Consider the following 12,302-nt stretch of genomic DNA (forward strand, 5'->3'; position numbering starts at 1 on the left):
TGGCGGGAGGGGCGTTTGTGGTTGTCTCCTCGTACGTGGGTGGGGGTATGTCTGCCACGCCCCCCGCCGATGGGTCCTGCGCCCCCCCCGCCCCCCACTGCTCCAACTCCTTCGGGTGCAGTGGCTGTGACTTTTCCTCCATTCCTGAAGATCCTATAGGACTCCTGCAGGATAAAAGAAAACCTTATTATTTGCATTATTTTTACTTTTTCTTTTGTATTTTTAAAGTAAAGAAATGAAATCAAGAAAACGAGGGAGTATGAAGGAAAGAAAGAAGGAAAGTAGGAAAGAAAGGAAGGATACGAAAATAAAAATATGAAATGGTAGAAAACTCAAAGACGAATAAGAAACAAGAACAGGAAAAACAGGACGAATTATAAGGAAACGAAGATTATGATTAGAAGGAAAAAGAGGAGTAGGAGAAGGAGGAGAAGGAGGAGGAGGAGGATAAAGAAAAGCCGTTATAGTAATAGTAGTAGTAGTAGTAGTAGTAGTAGTAGTAGTAGTAGTAGGAGGAGAAGGAGGAGGAGGAGAGAGGAAGAGGGTAACAGTATCCTTGTTTTTCCTCGAGCGCTGATGAAAGAAAGTCAACTGTTGAGGGCTTGTAGAGTGAGGCCTTGGAAACTGCGTGTGTGTGTGTGTGGGGGGGGGGGGGGGTGAGGATCCAACACACACATACACACACACACACACACACACACACACACACACACACACACACACACACACACACACACACACACACACACACACACTCAAACCACACCCCTTCCTCTCATATCCTTCACCCCTTCTTCTGCGACCCTTCAGGATAAAAATAAATAGCCAGGCAACTTGTAGGACTCCATGACCCTTCCGACTCCACCCTCTCCTTCCATCCTTAAAGTTATCCTTCACTCCTTCCTTGTATAAACGGACAAACATAATAAAGCCCCTAATGATAATGATGATGATGATAATGTTAATAGTAGTAGTTTTTAATCGCCCAGATGATGGTGATGATCGCATTACCTTAGTTAGAAGAGCTGTACAGGTATATCACAGGTGCCTATGTATAAGAGGTCAAGTGTAGGATGCGCACCTAAAAAATCCTACAGCCTATCCTACTGACGTCTGGGAGGAGACTGACTCTTGCTTGTTTGCAGAGTTGCCAGATCAGACTCATTAAAAGGACCACAAGGGTTCCCTAAAAGTAGCAAATTCACAGAGAAAGTACCCCAAGTACAGTTCACACACACACACACACACACACACACACACACACACTGATGTTCTAAAGTCTATGGCATGAATCAAGACAGGCAGCGACGTCATTTTTTGAGTCAGTAATTAATGTATGTGGATCAAAGCACAGAAGTAAATATATACAAATATCTAAGTGTCATCTTTGAGCGACAGTGCGTGCGCCTCCTTTAAGACGGCAGAACATACGCGTACGAGTATATTACAGGGCATCAGGCCGCTCACACAAAGACGGACCAAAAAGCTGCCATAAGATAATTACAAAGAAATCTGTATTCGGTAGATACGTAGGTGTTACACACTTACTAATTATTACAATAAAAATATGAATATTTATTTTTTCGAATTAGTAGACAATCATTTATATAATAACCCAACACCATTCCAAAGTAGTCCAAAAAATCGCAAGTCGCAAACGTCAAAATTTTGTAGCGCAGCACCCCGGAAAGTAGCCCAATTTGCAATAAGTAGCCCAATCTGCAACACTGGTAGCCTTGTACTGTGTCAAGGATATATATTACATACCATGCTCTCCTTGAATGCATGTGACGCGATTGCTTTCTCTATGGCTTTCTCCCTCTTCCTCCCCGCCTCCGCCTCCGCTGCCATTAATCGCTATACGCATCAACAGTTTTCCATATAGTGTGACGTGGTGTGTATCGAGAGTGTTTCAGGAAGAGGCTGCTGCATCTATAGAAAAACTTGGTCGCTGCGTTGTGGATTTGTCGTGTCGCATCATGTCTTCTTATGCCTCTGTGTGTGTGTGTGTGTGTGTGTGTTGGGGAGGGATGCTGGACGGTGAGATGAAGATGCTGCTGCTGGTGATAAAGGCGGTGAAAACGAAGATGAAGGAGGAGGAGGAGGAGGAGGCAGCGGATAGCAATACAAAGTGAAGAAAAGGTGAAACGAGGAACGAGTAAGATGAAGAAAAAGTTAAAAGAAAATGATCATGAGAGGAGGAGGAGGAGGAGGAGGAAGAGGAAGAGGAGGAGGAGGATAACAATAGAAAGTGAAGGAAAAACCAAACAAAACAAGTAAGAAAAATTAAGGAAGACGAGAAAGGAAAAAAAGATGAAAAATGAAAAGAAGAAAATGAAGATGAGACGAGGAGAAGGAATTTAAGGAAGGAAGGAATTAAGGAAGAAAATAAATAAGAAAAATAGAAAAGTATATGAAGAATAAGAAAGAGAAGATGAAGAACACGACGAAATATGAAAAAACGAAGAGAAGGAGGAGAAGGATTGTGTGAGTGTGTGTGTGTGTGTGTGTGTGTGCGCTCATAATACGGAGAAAACTATTATGAATACTTAAGTTCTCCTTAGTATGGCCATTTTCTATCTCGCTCAGACACCTTACCCTCGTTTTCTATTGAGGGACAAACTATCATATTAGTCATTACCCTGCCAACAACTTAATTTACGAAGGACAATACAAACATCACTTCATTGCATTGCACGTTTATATAAATAAGATTACAAAACAGACAGTATTTAAACGGTAAAAATAACAATGGTAGTAGTATATCATGAACACATAATATACCCGTATGTGTTTCTGTATAGGAAGCAACTCATGGGACAAACAGAAGCGAATGGACGGGGTAGACGGAGGAAGAAAGGGTAGATATGGAAATAGCTATTGTCGAATGAGTAAAGACGAAGGGAATAGAGGAATGAATAAGGGACACACACACACACACACACACACACACACACACACACACACACACACACACACACACACACACCTTCCACTCATCTCCCCTCCCTTTTTTTCTATCCACCTTCTCAAAACCGAAAGGGAGAGGTGAGGGGGTCATCACAAACACACACACGCACACACACTTCATCCTTTTCACCTTCGTCTCTTTCTCCTCCTCGCTAGGGTCCATATTCTTATACATATCAGGCTCCCATTACGACACAGGGAAGATCAACCAGGTTTTCTTGGGTGATTTTCCAGTCCAGGGTGCAGAGGTCGTGTAAAACTATCACCAGGATCACAAAACAGTCCATGAAAAGGCCAGTCAACTTCCACGAGAGGCTTTTCAAGTAGGCGAACTGAGGGTCGGAGACGTTCAAGAAGTCCAAGAGTGCAGAGGTCGTGTAATACTATTCCCTGCATCACAAAACAGTCCATGAAAAGCCTGGGAACTTCCACGAGAGGCTTTTCAAGTAGGCGAACTGAGGGGCTTAGATCCTACCACCAGAAGATCCTGCCAAGGAGCATGTACAGCGCGTAAACCGCACCCACACAGATCGCTATGGCCAAGAGGAACACCACCAATCTCACTCCGGTGCTGCTGCCAATCGGCCTGCCGGGGGCGGCGACGACAGGCTGGAAGGGAGGAAGGGTTGTTAGTGGTGGTGGTGGTGCTGGTGGTGGTGGGGGGTGGGTGGTAGAGCGTGATAGTGGTGGTGGTGGTGGTAACAGTGGTGATGGTGGGAGCAGCAGTGGTAATGTTGGCGTTGGTATTCGAATTGGTAACAACGAGAAATGGAGAACTTTGAACATGACCCAGAAAGAAGAAAACAGGACAAACAAAAGATCAAACCATCGGACACATTAAAACAACTACATCTTCTTATCTGCTGAGGTGAAAACAGTGACGGTGGTGTTACTGATAATATAGTCAATAGTATTAATGGTAGAACTAATAAAGATGATGATGATGATGATGATGATAGTGAAGGTCCTCTCACTCACCTCTCTATCAGTCGGTTCAGCCCCTCCAGTCTCCAACGAGTCTTGATGGATGGGTCCCACGTTTAGGCCATAGTTCGGGTGCTTGGTGGACTGGCCGTGTGGGGTGCTGAAGAAGGGAGTGGGGTGCAAAGGGGGGCTAGTTGGGTCAGGATAGGGGGCAGTGCTTGTGGATGGGTAAGGGGTGGCACTGGTTGTAGGGTAGGGGTAGGGACCAATGTGGGTGGGTGCCGTAGGGGGATAGGGGGCGGTGGGGGCGGTAGAGGGGGGCATGAAGTAGGGGGAGGTGGGTGGGGGGCGTGCGTTAATGGTTGCCTCGTTGTAGGAGGGTGGGGGGGCGGTTGCTGGTTCCCTCCCTGTCGCCCCCACCCCCCATGTGTTCCGCGCCCCCCGCTGATTCAAGTCCTTCGGGTGGTGTGGCTTTGACATGTCCGCCCCTCCTGAAGATCCTAGATGTCCTGCAGGAAAAAAAAAATATTGTTAGTTGTATTATAATTCTCCATCCTCCCCCTCTTCCTCTTCCTCCTCCTCCTCCTCTTCGTTTTATTTATTTTCGTTTGGTCTTCCTGTTCTTATATAATTTTCTTTTTATATTTTTTTAAAAGTAAAGCTACGAGATAACAGTAGTGAAAAATTATCGTAACACTTCTTGCCGTACAGACCAAGACAACTTAGTGCCAATGTTCTTAATCTAGTCATATTCTTATTTAGCATTTCGGCGTGCACACACACACACACACACACACACACACACACACACACACACACACACACACACACACATTTGACAAGGCTTTCGTAGGAGTTGATGTGTTAGTATTTCCATTTTGGGCATTTTCATGAGTCTAGCGGTAGTTTGACAAGGCTTCTGCACTGTGAACGTGAACACCACTCATGAGAACCCGACTATATAATCTCCTTTGTTGTGGCCTTTGGAAACAGCTGTTGTGACGGACGAAAGCATCAGAGAAAATGGACAGAGCAAAACAAAACAAAAGGAGAAACGAAGGAAGACGAGGAAGAAAGGTTTAAAAGGAAGAAAATGAAGATGAGGAGGAGGAGGAGGAGGAGGAGGTGGAGGTGGAGGAGCAAGAGTGTGACAGCATCCTTGTATTACGCCTTGAACGGTGATGAACGAGGAAGAAAAGTTTAATAGGAAGAAAATGAAGATGATGATGATGAGGAGGAGGAGGAGGAGCAAGAGTGTAACAGCATCCTTGTATTACGCCTTGAACGGTGATGAACGAGGAAGAAAAGTTTAATAGGAAGAAAATGAAGATGATGATGATGAGGAGGAGGAGGAGGTGCAAGAGTATAACAGCATCCTTGTATTACACCATGAACGGTGATGAACGAATGGCAGCTGTGAAAGTATAGAAGAAATTAGCTATTATGTTAAAGGTTCTTGTGCATAGCTTTGTTGAGGCCTTGTGTGCTATTAAGTGGGCGGTGTGTGTGTGTGTGTGAGAGAGAGAGAGAGAGAGAGAGAGAGAGAGAGAGAGAGAGAGAGAGAGAGAGAGAGAGAGAGAGAGAGAGAGAGAGAGAGAGAGAGAGAGAGAGAGAGAGAGAGATTTACATAGATTTACATAGAAAATCAGACCACACAGACCCCATGGTCCAGACTAGGTGGTCTGTCCTTAAACCTAAGTGATTTTACATTAATCAGAAGGCTCCAAAACGTTGCATTTCTACTCTAGTTGATATTAAGTTGAAGAGAGAGAGAGAGAGAGAGAGAGAGAGAGAGAGAGAGAGAGAGAGAGAGAGAGAGATCCAACACACACACACACACACACACACACACACACACACACACACACACAGCACTTCCATACCCGTCAAAATATATCCCTTCATCTCACATCCATCCTTCACTCATCCTTCTGGCAAACCTCTCTTCCCTCTCCTTCCCCCTTACGTACATTCCTTCCATCCTTCCACTTGTACTTCACTCCTTCCATCCTTCCACTTGTACTTCACTCCTTCCATCCTTCCACTTGTACTTCACTCCTTCCATCCTTCCACTTGTACTTCACTCCTTCCATCCTTCCACTTATACTTCACTCCTTCCATCCTTCCACTTACAGTATACTCCACTCCTTCCTTGTATAGATAGAAAAACAGTTAAAAAAATGTTATTGACGCTGATGACGGTCGTATTACCTTGATTATAAAAACTGCGCAGGTAAATCACAGGTGTTTACATAAGAGGTCGAGTATAGGATTCACAGCTCTGGGATCCTACATCTTACCCTCTTGGTGGTTGGTAGGAGACTGACTTATTGCAATGTTTACTCAACCGACGTGACCACCCCGCTCCTCCTCCTCTTCCTCCTCCTCCTCTATAGTTGCCATAAATCGCCATAGTCTGCAACTCCGAAATTGACCTCTCTTTCGGCCACCTCTTTGGATTCTTTTTAGGAGAAGCAAGTAGGCTTTGTTTTTTTTTATTATTGTTTCCTTTTTTTGTGTGCCCCTGAGCTGTCTCCTTTGTTGTAAAAAAAAATAAAGAAAAAAGCAGGTTTCCATTTTCCATGACGTGGGTGGGGGAGGGGTCTCGTTCCTGGAAGAGGGTGACTATATGTAGGAAACTTTCTCCCGTGTTGTGGGTGTGTTGTGTTGTGTTGCTTCATGGTTTGTTGTGCCTCTGTGTGTGATGCTGCTGGGCGAGATGATGGAGGGTGATGCTGGTGAAGGTAGATGATGGAGGAGGAGGAGGAGGAGGATAATAATAGGCTACACAGTGAACAAAACAAGGAAAAACGAAGGAAAATGAGGAAGAGAAAAAGTTATGAATGAAAAGAAGGAAATGAAGATGAAAGAAGAGAGAAGAAGATGAGGAGGAGAAGGAGAAGGAAGAGAAAATAATACAAAGTGAAGGAAAAAGTAAACAAATCAAGGAGAAACGATGAAAGACGAGGAAAGAAAAGATTAAAAACTGAAATGAAGAAAAAGAAGACGAGAGGAAGGAAGGAAGAACAAAGACAGAAGAAAAATAAAAAAAAGAAAGAAAATATAGAAAAGTAAATGAAAAACAGAGAATAAGAAAAGGAAGAACAAGACGAAATATAAGAAAACGAAGAGAAGGAGGAAGAAGAGGAATAGGAGGAGGATAAAGAGTAGGAAAAAGAGAAATAGAAGGAGGAGGAGGAGGAATAAAAATAGATAGAAGGAAGATGAAGAGGAGTAGTATTAGTATCATTAAGAGGAGGAGGAGGAGGATTATGTGTGTGTGTGTGTGTGTGTGTGTGTATACAGATAATGCGGAGAATTTTATGAATACCTATGTTTTCCTTATTATACCCATTTTCTATCACGCCCAGACACCTGACCCTCGTTTTCTATGGAAAGACAAACTATTATATTTGTCATTACCCTGCCCACAACTTACATTACGAAGGACAATACAAACATCACTTCATCGCATTCCACATTTATATATAAGATTACAAAAATACACACTATCTAAGCGCTAAAAATAACAATGGTATAGTCTGGCTTGGCTAAACGTGCGGTTCTGGGGAGGTTCAGCTTAGGGGATCCCCTTGTACAGCGTTGCCGCGTCTCTCCTAGCCCGCGATGTAGAGATGTTCTAATATAAGTAAAACCATGGCAAATATGATCAGCAAATATGCATACACATTTGATTTTAGTATTATAACGTATGAAAGAACAGTTGATTTATTATGGATAAGATTTTTATAAGCATATGAAGAAACGTGGCATACATATTTTACAGTGGTGCCAAGAAAATGCTATACTTATCAATGAGTTTTCCTTTCGTTTTGGGATGTGTAAGTATTTTCACAATCATATTTAGATTATATCGAGAGAGAGAGAGAGAGAGAGAGAGAGAGAGAGAGAGAGAGAGAGAGAGAGAGAGAGAGAGAGAGAGAGAGAGAGAGAGAGAGAGAGAGAGAGAGAGAGAGAGAACCAACGTGGGGTTAAAAAACGTGGCAACACTGTACTCCTGCTTGATCCTCACAGGGCACCGACACAGCCGCCCTTTAAGGTGAGTCGTACACTAACACACATATACACAGCACTTACAGGTTAGTTCATGCAGCGCCACATACGTTGTAGAAAGTGTAGCTACCCGTATGTGTCTGTCTATAGGAATTAAGCTCCTCATGCGACAGACAGTTAGAGGTATATGGACGGAGTAGACAGCAAGATAGAGGATGCAAATAGCCAGTGCCAATAGTTAATATAAAGGGGAGTAAATAAGTTAGATAGAGCAAGATAAAGTTTAGGATAGTAACAGCCGATCAATAGAGTAATCAATCACTAGGGACATTCACCGATGGAAGGGGAGGGTGGAGGAAGGCACCGTTGCACACACACACACACACACACACACACACACACACACACACACACACACACACACACACACACACTTCATCCTTTTCACCTTCCTCTCTTTCTCCTCCTCGCTAGATTCATATTCTTAAGCGTATCGGGCTCCCATTACGAGTATTTTCCAGGGCAACAGGAACGAGTAACCAGGTTTTCTTGGGCGATTTTCCAGCTGAGGGTGCAGAGGTCGTGTAAAACTATCCCTTGCATCACAAAAGAGTTCATGAAAAGTCCAGCAACTTCCACGAGAGGCTTTTCTAGTAGGTGAACTGAGGGGCAAGACGTTCAAGAAGTCCACGAGTGCAGAGGTCGTGTCAAACTATCACCAGGATCACAAAACAGTCCATGAAAAGCCCGGCAACTTCCACGAGAGGGTATTCAAAGAGGCGAACTGGGGGGGTCGATAGGTTCAAGAATGAGCTTACATCCTACCACCAGAACATCTTGCCAATGAGCAGCGCCAGCAGGTAACCCACACCCACAACGATCGCCATGGCAAAGAGGAACTGCACCACCTTCACTCCCTTGCTGCAGTAAATCGTCCTGACCTGGGCGGCGACGACAGGCTGGAAGGAAGGAAGGGTTGTTACTGGTGGTGGTGCTGATGGTGCAAGGAGTAGAACAGGTGGTGGTGGGGGTGGATGTAGAGGGTGATAGTGGTGGTGGTGGTGGTAACAGTGGTGATGGTGGGAGCAGCAGTGGTAATGATGGCGTTGGTATTCGAATTGGTAACAACGAGAAATGGAGAACTTTGAACATGACCCAGAAAGAAGAAAACAGGACAAACAAAAGATCAAACCATCGGACACATTAAAACAACTACATCTTCTTATCTGCTGAGGTGAAAACAGTGACGGTGGTGTTACTGATAATATAGTCAATAGTATTAATGGTAGAACTAATAAAGATGATGATGATGATGATGATAGTGAAGGTCCTCTCACTCACCTCCCTATCAGTCACTTCTGCCCCTCCGGTCTCCGACGAGTCTTGATGGATGGGTCCCACATTTAGGCCATAGTTCAGGTGCTTGGTGGACTGGCCGTGGGTGAGGGGGGTGGAGAAGGGAGTGGGGTGCAAAGGGGGGCTTGTCGGGTCAGGATAGGGGGCTGTGGATGGGGTGGGGGCAATACTTATGGATGGGTAAAGGTTGGCAGTGGTTGTAGGGTAAGAGTGGCGTGCTGTGGGGTTGGGCGCCGTAGGGGGATAAGGGGCGGTGGATGGGGTGGGGGCAGTGATTGTGGATGGGTAAGGGATGGCACTGGTTGTAGGGTAAGAGTGGCGAGCCGTAGGGTTGGGCGCCGTAGGGGGATAAGGGGCGGTGGATGGGGTGGGGGCAGTGATTGTGGATGGGTAAAGGTTGGCAGTGGTTGTAGGGTAAGAGTGGCGAGCTGTGGGGTTGGGCGCCGTAGGGGGATAGGGGGCGGTGGATGGGGTGGGGGCAGTGCTTGTGGATGGGTAAGGGGTGGCACTGGTTGTAGGGTAGGGGTAGGGAGCAGTGGGGGTGGGTGCCGAAGGGGGATAGGGGGCGGTGGAGGGGGGCATGACGTAGGGGGAGGTGGCTGGGGGGGCGTTTGTGGTTGCGTCGTTGCAGGGGAGTGGGGGGGCGGTTGCTGGTGCCCTCCCTGTTGCCCCCCCCGCCGATGTGTTCTGCGCCCCCCCCTGATCCAGGTCCTTCGGGTGGTGTGGCTGTGACATGTCCGCCCTTCCTGAAGATCCTGGGACTCCTGCAAGATAAACAAGTGTTAATAACACAAAAAGTGTGCTAGATCGGCGTCGCACGACCCTCCAACACCCCCCCAACAATTTCTATTATGCAACTAGGGGTCTAAAATGGAAAATGCTGAAAAGTACAGATGGCGCCACTTTAAACACTTGCCTGCGCCACAACGGGCTGGGGCCGACCATCAGGCCCTACTATGAAGGCCTACCGGCGCCACAGGACAAGTAAAAAAAAAAAAAAAAAAAAAAAATAATAATAATAAACAGCTGACTTTGTTTATAATGCCATGTTGTATGGTTCATCAGGGCTAAAAAATGTTAATATACAATGTCATGTCTACAATGCATGGGTAAGCCAGGAAAACAACTTGAAGACAACAACAACAACAAGAAGATGGACAATCTGTTGATCGGCGTCTGCGACGCCGATAAAAAAAATCATTCACTCTTATTATTTGTATTTTTCGTATTTTTAAAGGAGAGACTCAAAGGCTGCAGTCATAAAGAAGGGAAAAATTATCTTAGGCTATGACCACTTATTGCCAATGTTTATGAAGTCATATTGTTATTTAGCATTTTGGCGCCCGAGCACACACACACACACACACACACACACACACACACACACACACACACACACACACACACACACACACACACACACACACACACACACACACACACATCCCTTCCCTTCCTCGTACATCCTTCATCCCTCCTTCTGCGACCCTTCAGGAGATAAATAATAACCCGCCAACGTGTAGGACTCCATGACCCTTCTGGCAAACTATTCCACCCTCTCCTCTCCTCCTAACATTCCCTCCATCCTTCCACTTATCCTTCACTCCTTCCTTGTATAAATGAAGTAATAGATACTAAACTTTTTGACGCTGATACTGATTATCATGTTACCTTAATTAGGAGAGCTGTACAGGTAAATCACAGGTAAGAAGTCAAGTGTAGGATTCACAGCTATATTGGATCCTACACCTTATCCCTTTGACGGTTGGTAGGAGACTGACTCGTATCCCAATGTTACACCACCGACGTAAAGGCACCCCCCCCCCTCCTCCTCCTTCTCCTCCTCTGTAGCTCCCATCAAACGCAATAGAAAGCAACAGGATTTCCATGACGTGGGTCGGGGAGGGGTTTCCTGGAAGGGGGTGCATTTGTAGGAAAACTCTTCGCTGTGTCGAGGGTTTGTTGCATCATGGTTTGTTGTGCCTCTGTATGTGATGATGCTGGGTGTGATGGTGGAGGGTGATGCTGGCGATGGTAAGGAGATGATGGAGGAGGAGGAGGAGGAGGAGGAGGATGAGTAATAGAAGGAAGAAGATAATAATAGGCTACACAGTGAACAAAACAAGGAAAAACGAAGGAAAATGAGGAAGAGAAAAAGTTATAAATGAAAAAAGGGAAATAAAGATGAAAGAAGAGAGAAGAAGAAGAAGAAGAAGAGGAGGAGGAGGAGGAAAATAATAGGCTACACAGTGAACAAAACAAGGAAAAACGAAGGAAAATGAGGAAGAGAAAAAGTTATAAATGAAAAAAGGGAAATAAAGATGAAAGAAGAGAGAAGAAGAAGAAGAAGAGGAGGAGGAGGAGGAGGAGGAGGATAATTATAGGCTACACAGTGAACAAAACAAGGAAAAACGAAGGAAAATGAGGAAGAGAAAAAGTTATAAATGAAAAAAGGGAAATAAAGATGAAAGAAGAGAGAAGAAGAAGAAGAAGAGGAGGAGGAGGAGGAGGAGGAGGAGGAGGAGGAGGAGGAAGAAGAAGAAGGGAAGAAGGAATAAGAATAGGTGGAAGGAAGATAAAGAGGAGAAACAGTAGTATTAGTAAGAGGAGGAGGAGGAGGAGGAGGAGGAGGAGGAGGAAGAAGAAGAAGGGAAGTGGGAATAAGAATAGGTGGAAGGAAGATAAAGAGGAGAAACAGTAGTATTAGTAAGAGGAGGAGGAGGAGGAAGACGAAGAAGAGGAAAAAGAGGAGGAGGAGGAGGAGGTCACCCACAGAGGAGACTCGTATTGGGCTGTCTTTTCTCTCGGAAGTTCATGTTGTAAGGTATTTCCAGACTGATATTATAATCTTACGTAACTTCTTTCCTTATTGTGTCATCCATAAGTTTGTCTGTCCGTCTGTTTCTTTTCTTTTTTTTCGTTGTTTTCCTCGTTTTTCCTCGTTCTCCTCCTCCTCCTCCTCCTCCTCCTCGCTTTTCTTCTTCTTCTTCTTCTTTTTCCTCCTTCATGAGTCAGCCTATCAGTTTTTTCCTATTTTC

General features: G+C 45.0%; 3 protein-coding genes across 5 annotated transcripts in view; all 3 read right to left on the minus strand.

Annotated features, from left to right (window-relative positions):
• Positions 1-142, minus strand: part of LOC127005276 (proteoglycan 4-like) — a 2,488-nt gene extending 2,346 nt beyond the window's left edge. The window contains exon 1 of the mRNA XM_050874070.1: positions 1-142. This exon is cut by the window's left edge and continues 135 nt beyond it. Coding sequence (XP_050730027.1) covers positions 1-142 — 142 coding nt within the window.
• Positions 143-3,290: 3,148 nt separating this feature from the next.
• Positions 3,291-6,619, minus strand: LOC127004923 (uncharacterized). 3 transcript variants are annotated; one of them, XM_050873166.1, is made up of 3 exons: positions 6,106-6,619; positions 3,949-4,403; positions 3,291-3,579 (listed from the first exon to the last, which is right to left on the minus strand). In XM_050873166.1, the coding sequence occupies exons 2-3, from the start codon at positions 4,372-4,374 to the stop codon at positions 3,442-3,444; spliced, it is 564 nt and encodes a 187-aa protein (XP_050729123.1). In that variant the 5' UTR covers positions 4,375-4,403; positions 6,106-6,619; the 3' UTR covers positions 3,291-3,441. The 3 variants fall into 3 exon arrangements, with proteins under 3 accessions (XP_050729123.1, XP_050729122.1, XP_050729124.1); XM_050873165.1 differs by having other exon boundaries at positions 6,028-6,618; XM_050873167.1 differs by lacking the exon at positions 6,106-6,619 and adding an exon at positions 5,283-5,665 and having other exon boundaries at positions 3,949-5,173.
• Positions 6,620-7,795: 1,176 nt separating this feature from the next.
• On the minus strand, positions 7,796-9,999 carry LOC127004921 (uncharacterized). Its single transcript, XM_050873162.1, has 2 exons — positions 9,250-9,999; positions 7,796-8,867 (listed from the first exon to the last, which is right to left on the minus strand). The coding sequence occupies exons 1-2, from the start codon at positions 9,997-9,999 to the stop codon at positions 8,730-8,732; spliced, it is 888 nt and encodes a 295-aa protein (XP_050729119.1). The 3' UTR covers positions 7,796-8,729.
• Between the last annotated feature and the right edge of the window lie 2,303 nt (positions 10,000-12,302).

This window comes from Eriocheir sinensis, chromosome 29 (genome assembly GCF_024679095.1).
Source record: "Eriocheir sinensis breed Jianghai 21 chromosome 29, ASM2467909v1, whole genome shotgun sequence".
NCBI lineage: Eukaryota > Metazoa > Arthropoda > Malacostraca > Decapoda > Varunidae > Eriocheir > Eriocheir sinensis.